This window comes from Bombina bombina, chromosome 1 (genome assembly GCF_027579735.1).
Source record: "Bombina bombina isolate aBomBom1 chromosome 1, aBomBom1.pri, whole genome shotgun sequence".
NCBI classification, from domain to species: Eukaryota; Metazoa; Chordata; class Amphibia; order Anura; family Bombinatoridae; genus Bombina; species Bombina bombina.
This window is the reverse complement of record NC_069499.1, coordinates 1,398,208,394-1,398,229,624: the sequence shown is the minus strand read 5'-3', so window position 1 is coordinate 1,398,229,624 and position 21,231 is coordinate 1,398,208,394. Positions and strand designations below refer to the sequence as shown.

The 21,231-nt window shown below is 41.1% G+C and overlaps 1 protein-coding gene across 7 annotated transcripts in view; it reads left to right on the top strand.

The window, feature by feature from the left end:
• KHDC4 (KH domain containing 4, pre-mRNA splicing factor) overlaps window positions 1–19,628 on the top strand; it is a 77,074-nt gene extending 57,446 nt beyond the window's left edge. For 4 of the 7 annotated variants that reach the window (XM_053705029.1, XM_053705027.1, XM_053705020.1 and 1 more), the window contains exons 13-14: window positions 17,554–17,639; window positions 18,259–19,628. In XM_053705029.1, coding sequence (XP_053561004.1) covers window positions 17,554–17,639; window positions 18,259–18,458 — 286 coding nt within the window. In that variant the 3' untranslated portion in view covers window positions 18,459–19,628. Of the gene's footprint in view, window positions 1–17,553; window positions 17,698–18,258 lie in introns of those variants that run through there. The other 3 variants (XR_008401266.1, XR_008401261.1, XM_053705035.1) reach the window with 2 other exon arrangements.
• Window positions 19,629–21,231: the final 1,603 nt, after the last annotated feature.

Below are 21,231 nucleotides of genomic sequence, written 5' to 3'. Positions count from 1 at the left end.
AGATCCAATTCCGGTCTGCCCCATCTGAGAATCAGGGTGGCAAAGACCTCCGGATGGAGTTCCCACTCCCCCGGATGAAACGTCTGTCTGCTTAAAAAGTCTGCTTCCCAGTTGTCCACTCCTGGGATGTAGATTGCTGACAGATAACAAGAGTGAGCCTCCACCCACTGAATTATCTGATACTTCTGTCATCGTTAAAGAACTCCTTGTTCCTCCCTGATGATTGATGTAGGCCACAGTCGTGATGTTGTCCGACTGAAATTGGATTAATTTGGCCGAAGCCAACTGAGGCCAAGCCTGAAGCGCATTGAATATTGCTCTCAATTCCAGAATATTGATTGGAAGTAGAGACTCAGACCAAGTCCACACCCCCTGAGCCTTCAGGGAATTCCAGACCGCACCCCAGCCTAGTAGACTTGGCGTCCGTTGTCACTATCACCCAAGAGGGTCTGCGGAAGCATGTCCCTTGGACAGATGATCTGGTGATACAGATTTATCTGAGGAGACAAATTTGCATAATCTCTATTCCACTGCTTGAGCATGCACAGTTGTAGTGATCCGAGATGAAAGCGAGCAAACGGAATGTCCATTGCCACTACCATCAATCCAATCACCTCCATGCACTGAGCCACTGGTGGTCGAGGATTGGACTGAAGGGCTCGGCATGTATTCACACTCTTTAACTTTCTGACTTCCGTCAAGAACATTTTCATGGATATAGAATCTATTAGAGTTCCCAAGAAAGGAACCCTTGTCTGTGGAATTAGTGAACTCTTTTCTAGATTCACCTTCCACCCATGAGTCCTCAGATAGGACAGAACCATGCCTGTATGAGATTTTGTCAGTTGGTAAGACGACGCCTGGATCAGAATATCGTCCATATAAGGCGCCACTGCAATGCCCCGTGGCCTGAGAACCGCCAGAAGATACCCTAGAACCTTCGTGAAGATCCTGTGTGCTGTAGCCAACCGGAAGGGAAGAGCCACAAACTGAAAAGGTTTGTCCAGGAAGGCAAACCTTAGGAACTGGTGATGATCCTTATGGATAGGAATATGAAGATATGCATCCTTCAAGTCCACGGTAGTCCTATATTGACCCTCCTGGATCAATGGCAGAATTGTTTGAATAGTCTCCATCTTGAAGGATGGGACTCTGAGGAACGTGTTCAGACTTTTGAGATCTAAAATGGGTCGAAACATGCCCTCTTTTTTTGGGGGGGGTGGGACTACGAAAAGATTTGAGTAAAGCCCCTGTTCCATTATTGGAACGGGCCGAATTACTCCCATAGTAGGAGAGGTCTCTTACACACCGTAAGAACGCCTCTCTTTTTATCTGGTCTACAATCGTGAAAGAAGAAACCTCCCCCTAGGGAGAGAATTTTTAAATTCCAGTTGATACCCTTTGGACACGATCTCCAGTGTCCAGGGGTCCTGAACGTCTCTTATCCAAGCCTGGGTAAAGAAAGTAAGTCTGCCCCCTACTAGATCCGGTCCCGGATTGGGGGCCGCCCCTTCATGCTGATTTGGGAGCAGCTGCAGGCTTCTTGGGTTGTTTACCCTTGTTCCAAGCCTGGTTGGGTCTCCAGACGGACTTGGCTTGAGCAAAATTCCCTTCCTGTTTAGCGGAAGGAGAGGGGACTCCCTTGAAGTTCCGAAAGGAACGAAAATTATTCTGTTTACCCATCAGTTTAGCTGCTTTATCCTGAGGTAGGAGATGACCCTTACCTCCCGTAATGTCAGAGATTATTTCTTTCAAGTCAGGCTCGAATAGGGCCTTTCCTTTGAAAGGAATAGCCAAAAGCTAGACCCAGATTTTAACCATAACGCCCTACGCGCTAAAATGGCAAATACCGCATTCTTAGCCGCCAATTTGGCAATCTTAAAGGCGGCATCCGTAATAAAAGAATTAGCCAGCTTAAGAGCCTTAATCCTATCTAGAATTTCCTCTTAAGAGACTCTTCTAAGGCATGAAACCAAAAGGCCGCCGCAGTTGTAACTTGTACAGTACAGGCCGTCGGTTGTAAAAGAAAACCCTGATGAATAAACAACTTTTTCAGAAGACCCTCCAACTTTTTATCCATAGGATCTTTGAAAGCACAACTGTCCTCAATAGGAATAGTTGTACGCTTAGCCAGGGTAGATATAGCTCCCTCCACCTTAGGGACTGTTTGCCAAGAATCCCAAACATTGTCAGCTATGGGATACATTTTCTTAAAATTAGGGGAAGGTGAGAACGGGATACCCGGTCTTTCCCATTCCCGCGTAATCTCCGAGATTCTCCTAGGAACGGAAAAAACATCAGAGTAAGCAGGGACCTTCAAGTATTTGTCCATCTTACACAATTTCTCTGGTGGCACCACAATAGTCACAGTCATCCAGAGTCGCTGAAACGTCCCGAAGTAACAGGCGTAGGTGTTCAAGCTTAAATCGGAAGGACATGACGTCCGTGTCTGTCTGAGGTAACACACTTCCCGACTCGGAAAGTTCCCCCTCAGACAGAAGTTCCTTACCCCCCAAATCAGATCCCTGAGAGGGTACATCGGAAATAGCCATCAAAGCATCAGAAGTCGCAGGAATCAGAGTGGCTTCTGTCCTGCTGCGCTTGCCCTGCAACACTGGCAACTTAGATAAAACCTCTGTAAGGGTAGATGACATAACTGCAGCCATATCCTGCAGAGTAAATGAAGTGGATGCAGTTGAGGAACACGGCGTCGCTTGGGTGGGTGTTAAAGGTTGTGACGCTTAGGGAGAAAGTAGCGGCATACCCTGATTATCATCATTCTGAGAAGCATCCAGTAGACATACTTGGCATTAAGAAAAATCTGTTTCTTTACATTGTAAGGCCCCTTTCAGTACCTGAGGGACAAAAAGTAAGAAGGGATTCACATTGGGCATCTTAACACATTAGAACAGGTAACTTTCGGAAGTTCAGACATGTATAACAGGACTAGCATAATAGTCGCTCTTTACTTGATATAATTAACCTTGAAAGATCAAATCTTATAGCCAAATATTTGAATAAAAATGCCTACTGCGCCTTTAAAAAATAAAAGCGCAACAATTTTTCTGCTTGCAGTATAGTAACTTTTGCAGCGTTAAACAAAGTGTCCTGATATGCACAAATGAACTTAACAAATATTGCTCCGTTTGTTCAGTTATTCTATTTTATCACACTCCAGACACTGTACCTCGCCACAGCACTGCTGCGGCACCTACCTGCCCCCAGACAACACTGATCTTTCGTGAGCAGCGCCCCCAAGTCTCTTTGCACCTCTATGTGTACAAACTGACTTAGGCCACACTGGAGCCCAGGAACCTACTGCCGATCCGGATGATTACTGCGTGGCTGAGCGCGTGAAACTAGGCCCTGCCCACCGTGGACGTAACTCGAGACATACTGTGACCCGCATGGGAAGCAAAAACATGTCGGATATCTATGCACTAACAAAACGCCATGTGCCCCTCTAAAAAAAACACACTCCCATTGCCAGTTATTATCAATATAAATAACGACAGCCCTTAGGAATAAACCATATCGCCCAGCGTTGGCCGACACACAGCATAAGCATAAGTGAACACAATGTTCACTGCACAAACACACTGACAATTAATTAAATAAAAAGGGAATTCCAGGTACACCATTTCCATTTTGCATACCGATTATCCCTCCCCAGTACAGGGAATAATGTCAGCCTGTTCTGATGTATCTAGTCTCCCCAGAATCAAATGACTGAACATACCTCAATGCTGATTGTAGCATGACACGGTTCTCCACACTGAAGATGTTTCTTTACACTACCTTCAACCGCTCTGTGGGAACCAGCAGGATCTTAGAGAATGTTTTGCTAAGATCATCAACAATCAGGGTAGAAAATAAATGTCTCCACTCCTCTTGGGAAGATATTGACTAACTATTTCTCCCTGAGAAAAATAGTACTCACTGGCACCATTTAAAAAAAAAAACTTCTTGATTTAAGAATCTAAACCAACACCTCACTTTACCTCTTCCTATCACTAACACAGGCAAAGAGCTACATATACAGCTCTGCTGTGGTGCTCTTTGCCTCCTTTTGCTGACCAGGAGGTGTAATCCCATAAGTAAGGATGAAATCCGTGGACTCGTCCTATCTTGTAAAAGAAAGTAAGATATTTTACCTCAAAATGCCCTAAAGTATTCACACCTCATTGTATTCAGTTTAAGGAAGTTTACTATGGGATCACAGCAAAACCGTTCATGACCTCAGCACAGCTGATGCTGATTCCCTGCTTTTTTTGTAACCTACAGCTGGGCAGTAATTGAAATAACTTTCTACAGAACACTTACTCTGGTGAGCTGAGGAAATTGTGAAATAAAATATCACCTGAACATCTCTATGTAAGAAAGGAAGATATTTTCTTCTTAAAATTGGGAGAGTCCACAGCTGCATTCATTACTTTTTGGGAAATACAGAACCAGACCACCAGGAGGAGGCAAAGACACCTTAGCCAAAGGCTTAAATACCTCCCCCTCTTCTCTCATTCCCCAGTCATTATTTGCCTTTCGTCACAGGAGGTTGGCAGAGAAGTGTCTGAAGATTACGGAGTTGTCTTATGGAGGGTAGTACTCTTCGAGATGGGACGGGAGTTTTAAGTAGTCCTGTCAGCCTCTCAGTAAGAGCATGGATGAAAGTTAGAGTTCAGAGATACAGGGAGTGTCTTTCGGCAAAACCATCCTGACTCATATTAACAGCTCCATAAGCAATCAGCGTTGACGAGTTTCGCTGCCTGCTTTCTTCACTCAAGTCCATGTCATAAGCAATGCTACTATCCGTCAAACTTGAAGGACCGTGTTACTGTTCCACAGCATAGATTTCGGTAAGATCGTTTCATTTTCCTTTAATTGTGGGAATGTATACTAAATGATAGACAGGGTCTCAGTGGGACTCCTTTATGTTTATGGAATCAAGGGTTAATATCTCCTGAGGGGGGTTATTGAGCAGTGGGGGACTTTAATCATGTTTTGTTATGTGATTGTCAGCTTATGTGTAGAAATGTTGGGGCTCATGGCTATTACGTAACGTACAATTTTTTTCAAGCTACGCAGTTCTTGACCGGGCGTGGTCACGTTTTCGTTCTTCATTTCTTTATTCTTGACCTAGTGTCGGTGGAGAGGATCTGTTTATCTACTTGTCTGGGTCATAGGAGGTGGTGAGTGCCCCAGCCATTGGGGGTGTAAGGTGCCAGTTGCTTTTGTCCATAATTTAATAAGTCAAGCTATGGAAGACTCTTGATTGTTCGGAGAAGCATTTCTCTGATTCAGATTCTGTTACTTGCGTAGATTGTGGGGAGGCCAGGGTAATCCAGCCCAATCAATTATGTTCCGTATGTCGTAATAGCGTGCTCTCTTTTCCCTCTGGGGAGAGGTTGGAGACCACTGAGCCATCCGCCTCTGAGGATTCTGTGTCCCATTGAGGTGCATTCCCTAGAATATTCTGTTCTTACACAGGCAGTTGTCCCGAATACCGTTACCCCTTCTCCGGAAGGAGGTTTATTTCCACCAGAGGTTACTGCACGGTTCCCCATGGCCATATCTTTGGCATTGACGCACTTACATCTTCCTAATTGCAAGCGAAGAGTTCATCCGTGTCCACTTAAAGTAAATGTAAATTTTAATGCTAAAGTGCCCGGTTTTTAAATATTCGATAAAAACAAGGGCACTTTAATTCATCAAAATTTACATTTCACTCGTGTTGTAAAAAAATACTTTTTAATCTTGACAGTTGATCCAGCTTCCTCCACCCGTCGCAAAGCCTCTTCCTGGGTCTAAAATGAGGACTCAGTCTTCCTCCAATCACGGCGTTGAATCAGACACTGATTCCCCGGGGGGGAAGCCGTGACTGGCGGATGACCGATCCATCATTTCTGACCTCAGAAATGGCTTGTGATGACGGGGGAGAAGCTGGAGCGGCTGTCAAGTTTAAAAGGTAAGTTTTTTTTTTTTTTTTTTTGTTTTTTTTTCACAACACTCATGAAATGTACGTTTTGATGAATTAAAGTGCCCCTGTTTTTAATCTGGTTTTTAAAAACCAGGCACTTTAGCATCAAAATTTACATTCACTTTAACCTGGGAGCGCAAGGTGCGAGTTCAATTATATTCGATCTTTCCTCTGGGGAAGCGGTTGCCTCTGAGGCTTCAGGGGTACAGCCTTCAGGGTCAGGGCCTTCAGATGCCCCGCCGGAGGTGGATTTTGTGTTTAGATTCAGACTGGCGCGCCTGTGTGTACTGCTAAGGCATGTGTTGGCGGCTTTGGAGGATTCCAGTTCTGACTCGTTAACGGATCCTCAGGCTTCTGAATCTGATGGTGAACAGCGCTAGACGATGGAGGGATGTGATCCTACTCCTGATCATCTCTTGTTTTCTGTTTCTAATCCCAGTTCTGAGCTCCTGATTAGGATATCTGACAGGCTGGTCCTGTTAGTGTTTCTATTCCTCTTTGGTGTTCACCTGCGGGTGCAGCCTACTTTCTTTTGATCCGGTTAGGATGTGTTTATTTCTTTATTTTGGAGCTTGTGGCTGTTGTAGATTTTTCCTTTTAGTAAAATTCCTTTTTTTTTCTGGGATTTTGATGCTAGCGATTTTATGGTCGCAATAGATGTTACTTCCAGCGGAAGTCCACAAAAAAAACAAAAAAAGAATTATTTAAAGGCAATGTTTAGGCCTCATAGCTTATTTGTCTGTTTTAGTCTATCCCTACTAGTGTTTAGAATTTTCAGTTGGCCTTGAACAGTTCAGTTGTACCCTGGTCAGCAGGCTGGTCCTGTTTGGGTACTAGTTCACTCTGTTCTTTTGAGGTTTCTATCAGACATTTTGTATGCTTAACAGGCTGGTCCTGTTTGGGTCCTAAGTTTGCTTAAGTTTTAAGAGGCCCTTCTATCCTGGATATCAGGCTGGTCCTACTTTATTTCATCTTAGTGGGGCGTCCGACGTTTGGTCGTACTCGATACTAAGTGTTTTGTCCCTGCATAGCTTACGTGGTTGCTGGGATTATGAATTCTGCTATGGCAGTATATTTGTAGTTCCTGAGGTCCTTTGGACAGGTGCTAGAGTCCTCCCTTCCGAGGGGGGGGGGGGATCAGATGACTGCGTGGAGATCTCCAGTACCTAGTGTAGGGGGCGATTATTTCTTCCCCCCCTATTGGTACTCCTTGTGTATTGAATTGTCCGATTTTTCCGATTTCCTTCGCAAGTGTTTACTCTTTTTGAGGATTGCTGTACTTTTGCTTCCCCTTGCCTTTTGGGGTAGTATTTTCAGTCATCTGGTTGGGACCGTTTGTGTCCTTGCAGTATCCTCTTTTTGATCCTATATACTTGGGATCTGGGGGATTGATAGGCAGTCTTGCTTGCTGTCACCCGATAGGAGTTTTAGGATGCTCGTTCATTCGTTAATTCCTTGTGCTGTAGGTTTTCTGGGAGTTGATCCAGACTGGATCTTTAGAGACTGTCATATTTTTTTTTTAATCATGGAGTTCTGATCTCTTTTGGGTCCTTCCTTTTGTTTTCAGACTTTGTGGGTGTTATCTTAGAGGCCTTTTGGGGAGTGGACAGCCATTGGGATGCTTCATGAGAGATCTGAGTTCGAGACCCCATGGGGGTTTAATATGCATCAAATTTGGTGCAAATTTCATTTCCAGATAACTTTGTGGTTGCTCCGCAAGGTTTTTGGTTTTGATCCGGCACCTGGTTTTGAGGGTCCGGTTTTTAACCTAGTCCTTGTTTTTGACTTGGTGTTTTGGTTAATCTGTTTTCCAGATTTTAATAGTCTTGGCTCTGTCCAGCGTTTTAGTAGCAGGCTTGTTTTCCCGGTACTGGGGAAATCTCCTTGTTACTACTGGGGCGGTTCTTTTTCTCTCTTCTGGAGAGATGGAGGAAGTTTTTCCTGGGAATTTCTTTACTGGTATATTCCTGGGTTTCTTCGTTTTCCTTCTATTTGGAAGGATCTGGTCTACTGCGACTATACATTTTGTCTCCTACTGAGGTTGTTTTCCTCATCTGACTCTAGGAGTTCAGTGGGTCGAGTTTGTTTTTCCCTTGCCATTGTTCATGCTTCTGGAGAGTGGGACTTTTCTCTCCTTTAGAGGCTTTTGTGCTCAGTGGAGTCCAGAATTTAGAGTGATCTCTGACTGGGATCCTTATGGTTCTAATTGATGGGCAGTTACCTTTTCCTTTCTCCATATTTTTGTTCCTCATGCTTCTGTTAAAGTAGTTTTATTGGGAATTCTGGTTGTCAGGCTGTGGTGCCATCAGAATGGGCCGCATTTTTGTTCCCGCCCGTTTGCATTCAGTGTCCTCTATAAGCTTGGGTATTGATTTCCCAGAAGTAATGAATGCCGCAGTGGACTCTCACCGTTTTAAGCAGAAAAACTTAAATTCTGCTTACCTGATGATGATTTTCTTTTCTTCTGTGGGGGGAGAGTTTAGTTCCCCTCCCGTTTTTGTTCTGTGGGCGGCCTTGAATTCTTTTTTCTTCGTCGTTCTGGCACCTTTTTTTCACCCTGATATTTCTCCTACTGTTCCTTGTTCCTTTGGCAGAATGACTGGGGAATGAGGGAAGTGTGGGAGGTATTTAAGCCTTTGGCTGGGGTGTCTTTGCCTCCTCCTGGTGGCCAGGTTCTGTATTTCCCAAAAGTAATGAATGCAGCTGTAAAATAACTGTTTACTAATCGGCACAGATATCCTCAAAATCTGGTTTGTTAGGGAAGCCTGAGGACAGGATTGAAAATCAGTGGTCTAAACTATATAGCAAGAAGATATTCTAAAAAAAATAACTTGCAATAATATATATTTTTAACAAATATAGTGGGATTACAGCATTAAAGTGAAGGTCAATTTTTAATGTTCTCAATATATCATATTAAAGCGTATGTAATAAAAATTAAAGTCGCTGAGTTGATATGTATAAATTCTTATTCCTTTGCAAATAAAATAGATATATAATGTACCTTCATTATCACGCGTTGCTCCGCCCATACAACACTTCCCTATTTGGATCCTCTGACGCCGCTTTGTTTATTACAAGCGGACTACGCTCGTGCACCCTTGTTTTAATTTCCAGTGCGCATGCGTATAGTTAGCTCTATTGCGCATGCGTTTCCTTCACGGCCGTAAATTTCTATACAATTGGCCAAAGAAATAGTATATGTCATTGTTACGTAACGCAAGTATGTCAGTGACTCACTAGCAAGATCGTTCTGGACACTCTATCAGTTTATATTATTTATCAAATCTCTATAAAGGGTCAGTTTAGCAATTGTAATGTATTTTTAAACATACTATTTATTAAATATATCTTCGTGGATCTTATTTTTATATCCTTCATTTTTCTACTATCACAACTAACTGCAGCAATAACATATATATATTGATTAAAAATGAATTAATTATGCAAGATTAAAAACAATTAATATGTTATCCCAAATTGATAATGCAAAAATGCCATAAAGATGAATAGATAGATTATAAGGTTGCCCGGTTGTTATATATAAAACAGCTAAATGGCGAGGATGCGAGTGAGCTATGCTGTGGATTCAAAGTGCCAATACTTCTGCGAGGGTACAACGCATGCGCGTAACATGAACGAGCATGCCGACGATGACGCGATATTTCATTACACGCATGCGCGGAAGCTCTCAATGACGACACTAAAAAGGAGCTGGACGCCACAGGGGTAAACAATAGATTGGAGGTAAACTCTGTCAATCAATAGAGGCTCGATGACGGGCGGAATATACCGCATAAACGGAGCGCTTTGAAAAGATAAATTTTACTACTTTTACTTGGATTTGCAAGGTATTTGATGAATGAACATCATATTGATTTTAGAAAAGATATTAGAAAATGATGAGCACATACGCAGACTTGACCTTCACTTTAACAGTTGTAAGAAAAGTATGTTTAACATACTGACCATACAATCATGCATTAAACAATGAGATCTACATGCACAAACGCATGTAATTTCCAACAGAAAGACTAACCGTTAACAATGACCAGTCTTTATACATAAAAAAAAAATCCGAAAATAATTAACGGCAAATAAAATAAACAAATGTTAAAAACACTAATAGAAGGAACAAACACCTGTCCAGACTGGAACTGCTATTCACAACACATTCACATAAAGGGGCGTGTCCTTGAAATGTGCTCTGAATAGCAGTTTTATAACAGTCTTTAACATTTTTATAGTATTCCCTTAAAGGGACACTGAACCCAAAAATTTTCTTTCATGATTCAGATAGAGCATGCAATTTTAAGCAACTTTCTAATTTACTCCTATTATCAATGTTTCTTCTTTCTCTTGCTATCTTTATATGAAAAAGAAGGCATCTAAGCTTTTTTCTTGGTTCAGAACTCTGGACAGCAGTATTTGATTGGTGGATGAATTTATCCACCAATCAGCAAGGACAACCTAGGTTGTTCACCAAAAATGGGCCGGCATCTAAACTTACATTCTTGCATTTCAAATAAAGATACCAAGAGCATAAAGAACATTTGATAATAGGAATAAATTAGGAAGTTGCTTAAAATGTCATGCTCTATCTGAATCACAAAAGAAAAAATTTGGGTACAGTGTCCCTTTAACCCCTTAACGACCAAGGACATGCAGGGTACGTCCTCAAAAAAAAGGCAGTTAATGCCTGAGAACGTACCCTGCACGTCCTCGGTGTGGAAAGCAGCTGGAAGCGATCCTGCTCGCTTCCAGCTGCTTTCCGGTTATTGCAGTGATGCCTCGATATGGAGGCATCCTGCAATAACCCCCCTTGGCCATCCGATGCTGAGAGAGCCACTCTGTGGCCCTCTCTGCACCGGACATCGGTGGCCGGTATCGTTGGTGGGTGGGAGCAAGTCTGGGAGGCGGGTGGGCGGCCATCGATGTGCCCAGTGGAGGGGGGCGGGATCGGGGGCGGGAGGGGCGGGAGCGCGCACGGGGGGCGGCAGGCGGGCGCGTGGGCGGGAGCGGGAGGGAACCGCTACACTACAGAAAAATCAAGTTTCAAAAGTACATCAAATAACTTTTTGAAAGCTGTAAATAACAGCTAAGAGATGTGGAAGGGGTGGGGGGTTGATCTTGGGGGGGGGGGGGGAAGCTACACTGCAGAAAAGGGTTTTTTTTTTTTTAAAAAGGCACATTTTTTCACTAAACTGGGTACTGGCAGACAGCTGCCAGTACCCAAGATGGCGCCCATTAAGGCAGAGGGGGAGGGTTAGAGAGCTCTTTGGTGGGGGATCAGTAAGGCTGGGGGCTAAGGGGGGATCCTACACAGCAGCATATGTAAATATGCTTAAAAAAACAAAAAAAAAACAAATATAGCTTTTATTTTAGTACTGGCAGAGTTTCTGCCAGTACTTAAGATGGCGGGGACAATTGGGGGGTGGGGGAGGGAAGAGAGCTGTTTGGGAGAGATCAGGGGGTCTCATGTTTCAGGTGGGAGGCTGAGCTCTACACTAAAGCTAAAATTAACCCTGCAAGCTCCCTACAAGCTACATAATTAACCCCTTCACTGCTAGCCATAATACACGTGTGAAATGCAGCGGCATTTGGCGGCCTTCTAATTACCAAAAAGCAACGCCAAAGCCATATATGTCTGCTATTTCTGAACAAAGGGGATCCCAGAGAAGCATTTACAACCATTTGTGCCATGATTGCACAAGCTGTTTGTAAATGATTTCAGTGAGAAACCTAAAATTGTGAAAAATTTAAAGTTTTTTTTAATTTGATCGCATTTGGCGGTGAAATGGTGGCATGAAATATACCAAAATGGGCCTAGATCAATACTTGGGGTTGTCTACTACACTACACTAAAGCTAAAATTAACCCTAGAAGCTCCCTACATGCTCCATAATTAACCCCTTCACTGCTGGGCATAATACACGTGTAGTGCGCAGTGGCATTTAGCAGCCTTCTAATTACTAAAAAGCAACGCCAAAGCCATATATGTCTGCTATTTCTGAACAAAGGGGATCCCAGAGAAGAATTTACAACCATTTAAGCCATAATTGCACAAGCTGTTTGTAAATAATTTCAGTGAGAAACCAAAAGTTTGTGAAAAAAATTGTAAAAAAGTGAATGATTTTTTGTATTTAATCGCATTTGGCGGTGAAATGGTGGCATGAAATATACCAAAATGGGCCTAGATCAATACTTTGGGATGTCTACTAAAAAAATTATATACATGTCAATGGATATTCAGAGATTCCTGAAAGATATTAGTGTTCTAATGTAACTAGCGCTAATTTTGAAAAATAATGGTTTGGAAATAGCAAAGTGCAACTTGTATTTATGGCCCTATAACTTACAAAAAAAGCAAAGAAGATGTAAACATTGGGTATTTCTAAACTCAGGACAAAATTTAGAAACTATTTAGCACGGGTGTTTTTTGGTGGTTGTAGATGTGTAACAGATTTTGGGGGTCAAAGTTAGAAAAAGTGTGTTTTTTTTCAATTTTTTCCTCATATTTTATAATTTTTTTTATAGTAAATTATAAGATATGATGAAAATAATGGTATCTTTAGAAAGTCCATTTAATGGCGAGAAAAACGGTATATAATATGTGTGGGTACAGTAAATGAGTAAGATGAAAATTACAGCTAAACACAAACACCGCAAAAATGTAAAAATAGCCTTGGTCCCAAACGGACAGAAAATGGAAAAGTGCTGTGGTCATTAAGGGGTTAAGATAAATAACATACTCATTATCTAAAGATCTTAAAAGTCAAATACCCTTCAAATTACCATATCTAAGTGATACACAAAGAAATCCCCCAAACCTAATAGGATATTAAAAGTTATTCCATTTTCTTACATCACAGATGGAAAATAGCCAGATATAATTTTGGCTCCTATTGGAATTAAATAAATGGCCCCCACCTAGACCCACAAGGGAAAATGTGAAGGGTATTTTGAGGCCCAGCTACATCAAGTCAAGTTGTGACAATCAACATTTGTTGTGAAAAACCTAAAACGATGTGCCTAGACATTTGGCTACAATTCAGTTGCACCCTTGGAGCCAGAACTTTAATGTCCTCCTTCCTTTTTTCTTTATAGATTAGTGTATATTAAACACACAAAAATGTAGTTTCATAATTCAGAAAGAGCATGCAATTTTAAATAACTTTCTAATTGACATCTATTATCAATTTTTCTTGTTCTCTTGGTATGTTTTGTTGAAAAGCAAGGACTATGCTTGGGAGGCAGCCCATTTCTGGAGCACTATATAGCAGCTGTTTTGAAAGAATGTTATCCATTTTCTAAAGCACTGGCAAGCACTATTTCCTCCCATGTATTGCTCCAGAGGCCTACCTAGGTATCTCTTCAACACAGAATATTAATGAGATCTAAGCAGAAGTTGTATAATACAAGTAAATTGAAAACTTGTGTTTGGGTTTTATATGCCTTTATTAAATAGCTCCAGTTTTGGGACTTTAATGTGTGTGTCCCCGACCTTAGGACCCTTACCCAAGGCTTTGTGGATTTAGAGGCCCAACAATATCAGGGAACTTCTTTAGTTACTTTGTAGAACGTCTAACTTCCTCTCTGAGCTTCCGACCACCACCCATCTTTTGCACAATATACTTTAGAAGAAAATTAAAGTAATGTTCTCTTAACCCTAGTCAGATGACTATGGAAAATACAAACAAACCTTTTTATAATTTCAACATAGTCCAACTTTAATTATACTTCTATGGACAGATCACTGATGCAAACATTCTCAGCAGTAGTTAGATTTTAAAGGGACATGAAACTTACATTTTTTTATTTCATGATTTGAAAGAGCATGCAGTTTTAAACAACTTTCTAATGTACTTCTATTATCTAATTTTGCTTCATTCTCTTTGATATTCTTTGCTGAAAAGCATATCTAGATAGGCTTAGTAGCTGCTGATTGGTGGCTGCACATAGATGCCTTGTGTGATTGGCTCACCCATGTGTATTGCTATTTCTTCAACAAAGTATATCTAAAGAAAAAAGCAAATTAGATAATAGAAGTAAATAGGAATGTTGCTTAAAATTGCATTCTCTGTCTGAATCATTAAAGAAAAATGCTGGGTTTAATGTCCCTTTAAGTACGATTTTATACTCTTTTTAAGGAGGATGACACTGGTGTACAACTTTCCCGACGCTCAGATGTCCTCTCTTTAATCATCCAGTGACAGACATTGGATCGACAGCAGACTTCTAATTAATTAACCCCAGATTTGTTACTTAAAGGGATTTGAAACCCCACATTTTTCTTTCATGATTCAGACAGTGCATACAATTTTTAGCAACTTTCTAATTTACTTCTAAAATTTGTCTTCGTTCCTTTGGTATCTTAGTTAACCCCTTAATGACCACAGCACTTTTTCCATTTTCTGTCCGTTTGGGACCAAGGCTATTTATTACATTTTTGCGGTGTTTGTGTTTAGCTGTAATTTTCCTCTTACTATTTACCGTACCCACACATATTATATACCGTTTTTCTCGCCATTAAATGGACTATCTAAAGATACCATTATTTTCATCATATCTTATAATTTACTATTTTACCATTTTTTTTCAAATTAGCGCTAGTTATCATTAGAACACTAATATCTTTCAAGAATCTCTGAATATCTATTGACATATATATATTTTTTTTAGTAGACATCCCAAAGTATTGATCTAGGCCCATTTTTGTATATTTCATGCCACCATTTCAGCCGCCAAATGCGATCAAATAAAAAAAATTGTTCACTTTTTCACAAATTTTTTTCACAAACTTTAGGTTTCTCACTGAAATTATTTACAAACAGCTTGTGCAATTATGGCACAAATGGTTGTAAATTGTTTCTCTGGGATCCCCTTTGTTCAGAAATAGCAGACTTATATGGCTTTGGTGTTGCTTTTTGGTAATTAGAATGCCACTAAATGCCACTGCCGCACCACACGTGTATTATGCCCAGCAGTGAAGGGTTATTTAGGGAGCATGTAGGGAGCTTTTTGGGGTAATTTTAGCTTTAGTGTAGTGTAGTAGACAACCCCAATATTGATCTAGGCCCATTTTTGGTATATTTCATGCCACCATTCACCGCCAAAATGCGATCAAATTAAAAAAAAGTAACATTTTTCACAATTTTTAGGTTTCTCAACTGAAATCATTTACAAACAGCTTGTGCAGTTTATGGCACAAATGGTTGTAAATTGCTTCTCTGGGATCCCCTTTGTTCAGAAATAGCAGACATATATGGCTTTGTGGGCGTTGCTTTTTGGTATTTAGAAGCCGCTAAATGCCGCTGGCGCATCAACACGTGTATTATAGCTAGCAGTGAAGGGGTTAATTAGGTAGCTTGTAGGGAGCTTGCAGGGTTAATATCACATTAGAGTAGAGCTCAGCCTCCCACCTGAAACAGTCAGACCCCTGATCCTCCCAAACAGCTCTCGTTCCCTCCCCCAGCCCCACAGATTGTCCCCGCCATCTTAAGTACTGGCAGAAAGTCTGCCAGTACAAAATAAAAGCTATATTTGTTTTTTTTGTGTGTTATTTAAAAAAGCATATTTACATATGCTTTGTGTACTATCCCCCCTTAGCCCCTAACCTCACTGATCCCCCCCAAGACAGCTCTATAACCCTCCCACTCTAACTTAAATTACTGCGCCATCTTGGGTACTGCAGCTGTCTGCCAGTACCCAGTTTAGAAGAAAACATGCTTTTTTTTTATTTTTACTAATTTTTCTGTAGTGTAGCTTCCCCCCACATCCAAACCAACCCCCCACCCCTCCACGATCTCTTTTTGTGAGATTTGGGCAATTCTGATTAAAGATTTGGGCAGTTCTTTGCCGTAGTGTAGCGGTTCCCCACTCCGCTCCCCACTCCCGCCCGTGCACGGCGAGCCCGCCCCGCCACCATCCGTGCACGGCGCCGCCCAGCGCGCGCCCCCTAAACGTTCCCACCCCCGATCCCGCCCCCGTTGACTAAACAGCACACACCGATGGCCCCCACCACCCGCCTCCCAAGCCGGCTCCCCACCCACCAACGATACCGGCCATCGATGTCCGGTGCAGGAGAGGGGCCACAGAGTGGCTCTCTCTGCACCGGAAGGCCATGTACAGGTTATTGCAGGATGCCTCCATATCGAGGCATCACTGCAATAACCGGAAAGCAGCTGGAAGCGATCAGGATCGCTTCCAGCTGCTTTCCACACAGAGGACGTGCAGGGTACGTCCTCAGGCATTAACTGCCTTTTTTTTGAGGACGTACCCTGCACGTCCTCGGTCATTAAGGGGTTAAAAAGCAGGGACATAAAATTAGAGCCAGCCTATTTCTGCAGCACTAGATGGCAGCACTGTTTCCTGCCATGTAGTGCTCTAGATGCCTACCTAGGTATCTCTTCAACATAGATTAGCATGGAACAAAGCAAATTTCATTATAGAATTAATAAAATAACTTGTGGAAACTTTTTAAAATTTGTCTTAATCACAAAAGAAACATTTTGGATTTCATATCCCTTTAAATGGGTGGCCCCTCCCACATTGAGTCACTCATACAAGGCTTGGGTAATTAAGGCCCAGCAAAATCAAGGGATATAGCTTGCAGATCTTTTATTGCTTTACTTATGATTTTTCCTCTCTGAACTTCAGGCCACCACTCGGCTTCACCCAAAACTCTTCAGGGGATAATCTAAGCAATGTTCTTTTCTTTAAAATGTCCTTAATATGAACAAACCTAAGCTTCAATACTGGCCAGGTTCAAGAAACTCTTTAGCAAGATTCCCATCACATAGTACAACAAACTTTAAATCTGAAGTAGCTAGAGATTTTAGACGCTTTGTAGGAACAAAATCACTGATGAACATTTTTCAAATCACCAGGTGATTTCTTGTAAGCAACTCTTCAAAATGCTATGTAGGTTTTAAGCTGATAAGTAAACCTAGCATCTTTCAACTTTAAAATAGCCACTCATTTATTTAAAGCAAGAGGAGGATTTAAAGAAAGAAAGCTAAACTTTCTTTAAAGGCCCATACAATAAGTAAGAATGTCTCTTTCCAAAAGAATAAAGCAGGAAAAAATATTAAATGATGGGGTCGAGGGGGGGGGGGGGGAGCAAAATCTGATTTGCCATTTACTTTCATTGTTTTCTTTTTACTCCCCTTTCATATAATTTAACTCTGAAAATTGTTGATTTTCTAATTCTCAAAACGTAAAATGCACTCTGGTAACTCCTCAAGTCTATCCCTGCTACATATTTGTCCTTAAAGGGACACTTAACCCAACAATTTTCTTTTATGATTCAAGTAGAGAATACAATTTTAAACATTATAATTTGCTTAATATCCTTTGTTGAAGAAATTGCAATGCACATGAGTGAGCCAATCACACGAGGCATCTATGTGCAGCAACCAATCAGCAGCTACTTAGCCTATCTAGATATGCTTTTTCAGCAAAGTATATCAAGAGAATGAAGCAAATGAGATCAAATAAGTAAATTAGAAAGTTGTTTAAAATTGCATGCTTTTTCACTCCTCTTTTATCATGGCCATCTTATTATTTATTCCCCACAGTCAGCTGATGCCTCCACCTTGTTTACCAGTCGTAGCACAGCAAGAAGCTGAAGAAAATGCCTCCTGGACTTTAGGGGCTACAGATGGTGAGTTAAATCCTACCTTTGTTGAGCAGTTTAGCAGCTAATGCAGTGTGGATAAGAGTCATTAGTCCAGAGCTGAGCCCAGCATCTCACACGATGTACAGATAAGGTTTTGCTTTAACAGATCAGATTTCCACCGGAATCTGCAGCAACCATCTTTGAGTACCCTCTTACCCTTAAATGCTCTGTCAAGATTTAAATGTCTTGGCTGTGATGCAAACCTACACTTAAAATTACATTTAATGGATGTAGGAGCAATAATGCTCTACAAGACTTGGGTTCACACAAAGAGGGTTGGGATCAAACATTAATAGTGCTTCCACCAATTTGATGTAATCTCTAACTGTATATTTTTGTATTTTCTTTTGTGTTTTTTTTTTTTTTTTTTTTTCTCTTTTTTTTTCTCTTCTATGTCCATGAACCGATCGTGTCTGCACCATGATTGACATCTGCCTTCTGACCCGTGGGGACCTTGGCCTGTTAAAAACCTCCAAATGGTCTTCAACTCTTAACACATTTGCTCACTTAATGTTTCTTATGTATTAACGGATACTGGTTGTTGTTTGGGTTGTCTTTTGTCTCCTTGTTTTGTTCCCCCCCCCCCCCTTTCTTAATATTTCAGATAACCCTAACAAAAAGCTGAAGACATCAGAGAAACATACTGGATTAGTGGCATATGCAGGAGACTCATCTGATGAGGAGGAAGATCACAATGGAATCAAGAATGCAGGCTCTTACACTCAAGGTTGGAATGTAGGATATCAATATCAAGGCTCTCAGTCGCGGGGAAAGCAACAGATGCCCTTCTGGATGGCACCTTAGGCTTACCTGTGATTCTAATTTTCTCCAACAACTTGTAGCAATAATTTAGCATGTACATTTCATGACAGCTTTTTATGGGGGGGGGGGTTTCCTCCATGATCTTTCAAAGATGCTGAAGGATATCATGGAGTGGGATGCATTAATAAACTTTAACTGCCCCTTTTTGTACCAAAAAAGCTAAAAAAAAAAAAAAATTGCTTCATATGGTGCCTGAGAGACTGTTTGACATGATAGTCACTATACAGCATCATTCAATATTAAAGGATTAATTCAAGAAACTGCCTTCTGTATTGAGAAAATGACTACGGAAAAATCTGTCAGCTGGTCATTGAAGAAAATGTGGACTGAAGATAAGGCATCCCTATTAGAGCTTTACAAGTCCTGAGCGTGTGGGATATGGGTTAATTGTATCACTGCATTTTAGCAGTTTGACAAAGTTATAGTCTATCTGGATAAAAATATTAAGTTAATCAGCTTCTCGACTCACAACAGCTGATTTCTGAATCCTTTTTACATTGGTAATATTACTATTACACTGTATTTGTCATATTTATATTTCAGTATTTGTGTTTTTAAGCACATTAAAATGTGTTTAATTTTATTTTCATTTGTCATCTAAAATACACCAGCCAGATTGTGAATAATTTGAAAGCCACAAGTATCATGTTGTAGGACTAAGATGCACATTTTTAAATTATATTTCTGAGATCTTTTAAATGTATAATTTATATTTAGCCAACTATACCTTGTCACCCAGTTCACAGTCCAACAGGGTGAATCATTGGGACCAAGTATAATTCCATAGCAGAAAATGTTAAAATAGGCTACAAACACCACAATACATTGTCCTATGCAAACAGCCTAGATTTAGAAAAGGAAATCTGTATCCCTCTAACCAATGCATACAAAGTTTTTTTTTTGCCTGCATGTTGCTTTCCAAACTTAATTCTCCTCTTGTCTGTAGGTAATGTTGCCAGTATCTCTCATGCACATCCAGGAAATTCTGACTTAAGCTTTATACAAATTTGTACTAGATTGTTGCTGTAGTGAATAGGAATTCAGGATCCTACTGTGTGCCCATCCACCTGCCAAAAAATGTACCGCTAAAAATGTTTTTCCTGTAAATATTTGGAACCCACTTTAATGTAAATAAATGTATACATATGCTTAGTTGTATTTATTTATTCACATGAAATAAGTGTTTTGTTATAAGGTACCCAGAATTACATATCATTTGAGGTAACAAAGTATTTTAAATAAGCGACTTGAGTACAGTAAGCAGCATTTGCATCTCCTCCTAGAGAGAGTATAATTTTGTGATGGCTGTACCCTACACAGGTTTGCTGCCTTCAGTTCATTGCTAACACATTTATCAATTGAAAAACTTATGGAGAGCATGATAAGCTTTAATGTTTTGATGAATCTTTGCTTGACTGTACAGAGAGATGTGAATGATGACCATGTGCTTACTGTTGGCAATTTTTATAATATTTATGATAAATGGGGAGCACTGTTCAGGTCTCACAATTTATATTAAAAATGGAAACATTAGCCTGACTATTTTGAGATATATATCCTTAAATAGGTTTAATTTCTATAAAATAATGGGCTATATGTTTTATAGTTTCCTTAGGTTAAAAAGCCTGTTTATTTCTAATGGCAGTGAATACACAAATTCATTTATAACCTATGGGAAATACTTCACCTGGCCACCAGGAGGAGGCAAAGACACCTCAAACAGATTTAATATCCCTCCCACTTCCCCTACCCTCTCAGTAGTTCTTTGCCTCATTTAATGGAGAGATGTGCTTTGCTGAATATTCTGAATTTATTGTCCTCAGTGGATTGTTCCCTGCATGAGAGTTGTTTAAAGCCATGTAATTCTTAGTAGTGTTTTTGGGGTCGATTTTTCAATCTGTGGCGGACATGGGCACATATACGCATCGCTGCCCGCAGCAGCTCGCCTCTGGCGGGCTGAATTCCGCTGGCGGAATTCAGCATTGCACACTAGCACTATTTTGCTCTTGCGTGCAATAATGCCCACGCACAGCTAATCACGCGCGGGCAGGAGCTGTCAATCTCCCTGGTCGGACGAGACTGGGGAGATTGAAATTTGCCACCTTAGAAGTGGCGAAAGGTTAGGAAAGCAGCGGTCATCAGACTGAACTGCAGGTTGTTTTGTGAGAACCTGCAGTCGTAGGGGGTCAAAAGGCTTGCAAAGGTGTATGCTAGATACTGGTGGTCGCAGTGAAGTTTCTATGCCTCTTTCAGTGTTTTCTGCTATCCTTCCTTTTAAGCAAACAGTGTTGGTTACACTGATTTACCTTTTGTGTGTTACAGGACTCATACAGGAGACTAGTAAAAAGAACCTGGCCAGCAGGAGGCGGCAAAGAGCACCACAGCAAAACTGTTAAAGGGACACTGAACCCAATTTTTTTTCTTTTGTGATTCAGATAGAGCATGCAATTTCTTTCATGTAATTAGCAAGAGTCCATGAGCTAGTGACGTATGGGATATACATTCCTACCAGGAGGGGCAAAGTTTCCCAAACCTCAAAATGCCTACAAATACACCCCTCACCACACCCACAAATCAGTTTTACAAACTTTGCCTCCTATGGAGGTGGTGAAGTAAGTTTGTGCTAGATTCTACGTTGATATGCGCTCCGCAGCAGGTTGGAGCCCGGTTTTCCTCTCAGCGTGCAGTGAATGTCAGAGGGATGTGAGGAGAGTATTGCCTGTTTGAATTCAATGATCTCCTTCTACGGGGTCTA